This window comes from Arachis ipaensis, chromosome B10 (genome assembly GCF_000816755.2).
Source record: "Arachis ipaensis cultivar K30076 chromosome B10, Araip1.1, whole genome shotgun sequence".
NCBI classification, from domain to species: domain Eukaryota; kingdom Viridiplantae; phylum Streptophyta; class Magnoliopsida; order Fabales; family Fabaceae; genus Arachis; species Arachis ipaensis.
The window spans coordinates 41,620,876-41,621,124 of NC_029794.2; the positions used below are offsets into that span (position 1 = coordinate 41,620,876).

The 249-nt window shown below is 34.5% G+C and overlaps 1 protein-coding gene and 1 long non-coding RNA gene across 3 annotated transcripts in view; one reads left to right on the plus strand and one right to left on the minus strand.

The window, feature by feature from the left end:
• LOC107623041 (probable aquaporin PIP-type 7a) overlaps positions 1 to 249 on the minus strand; it is a 21,457-nt gene that overhangs the window by 19,600 nt on the left and 1,608 nt on the right. The window contains exon 3 of one of the 2 annotated variants that reach the window (XM_021114816.1): positions 8 to 190. In XM_021114816.1, coding sequence (XP_020970475.1) covers positions 11 to 190 — 180 coding nt within the window. In that variant the 3' untranslated portion in view covers positions 8 to 10. The remainder of the gene's footprint in view (positions 1 to 7; positions 191 to 249) is intronic. The other variant, XM_016325171.2, reaches the window with a different exon arrangement.
• LOC110268528 overlaps positions 1 to 249 on the plus strand; it is a 22,220-nt gene that overhangs the window by 4,182 nt on the left and 17,789 nt on the right. The gene's annotated exons all lie outside the window — the stretch shown is intronic.

Consider the following 249-nt stretch of genomic DNA (forward strand, 5'->3'; position numbering starts at 1 on the left):
AGTTTTCAAATTAATTTAAAAATAAATTAATAATAATAAAAACACTTACATGGTCATTCCAACCACGGTGTTTGTTGAAGATGATGGCAGCACCAAGACTCCGAGCAGGGTTGATACCGGTTCCGGTGATGGGAATAGTAGCCAAGTGAACCAAGAACACAGCGAACCCAATTGGCAATGGTGCCAAAAGCTAATCATTTTAATTTATACAAAAAACAAAATTGGCAATTAGTAATTACACAATTATAT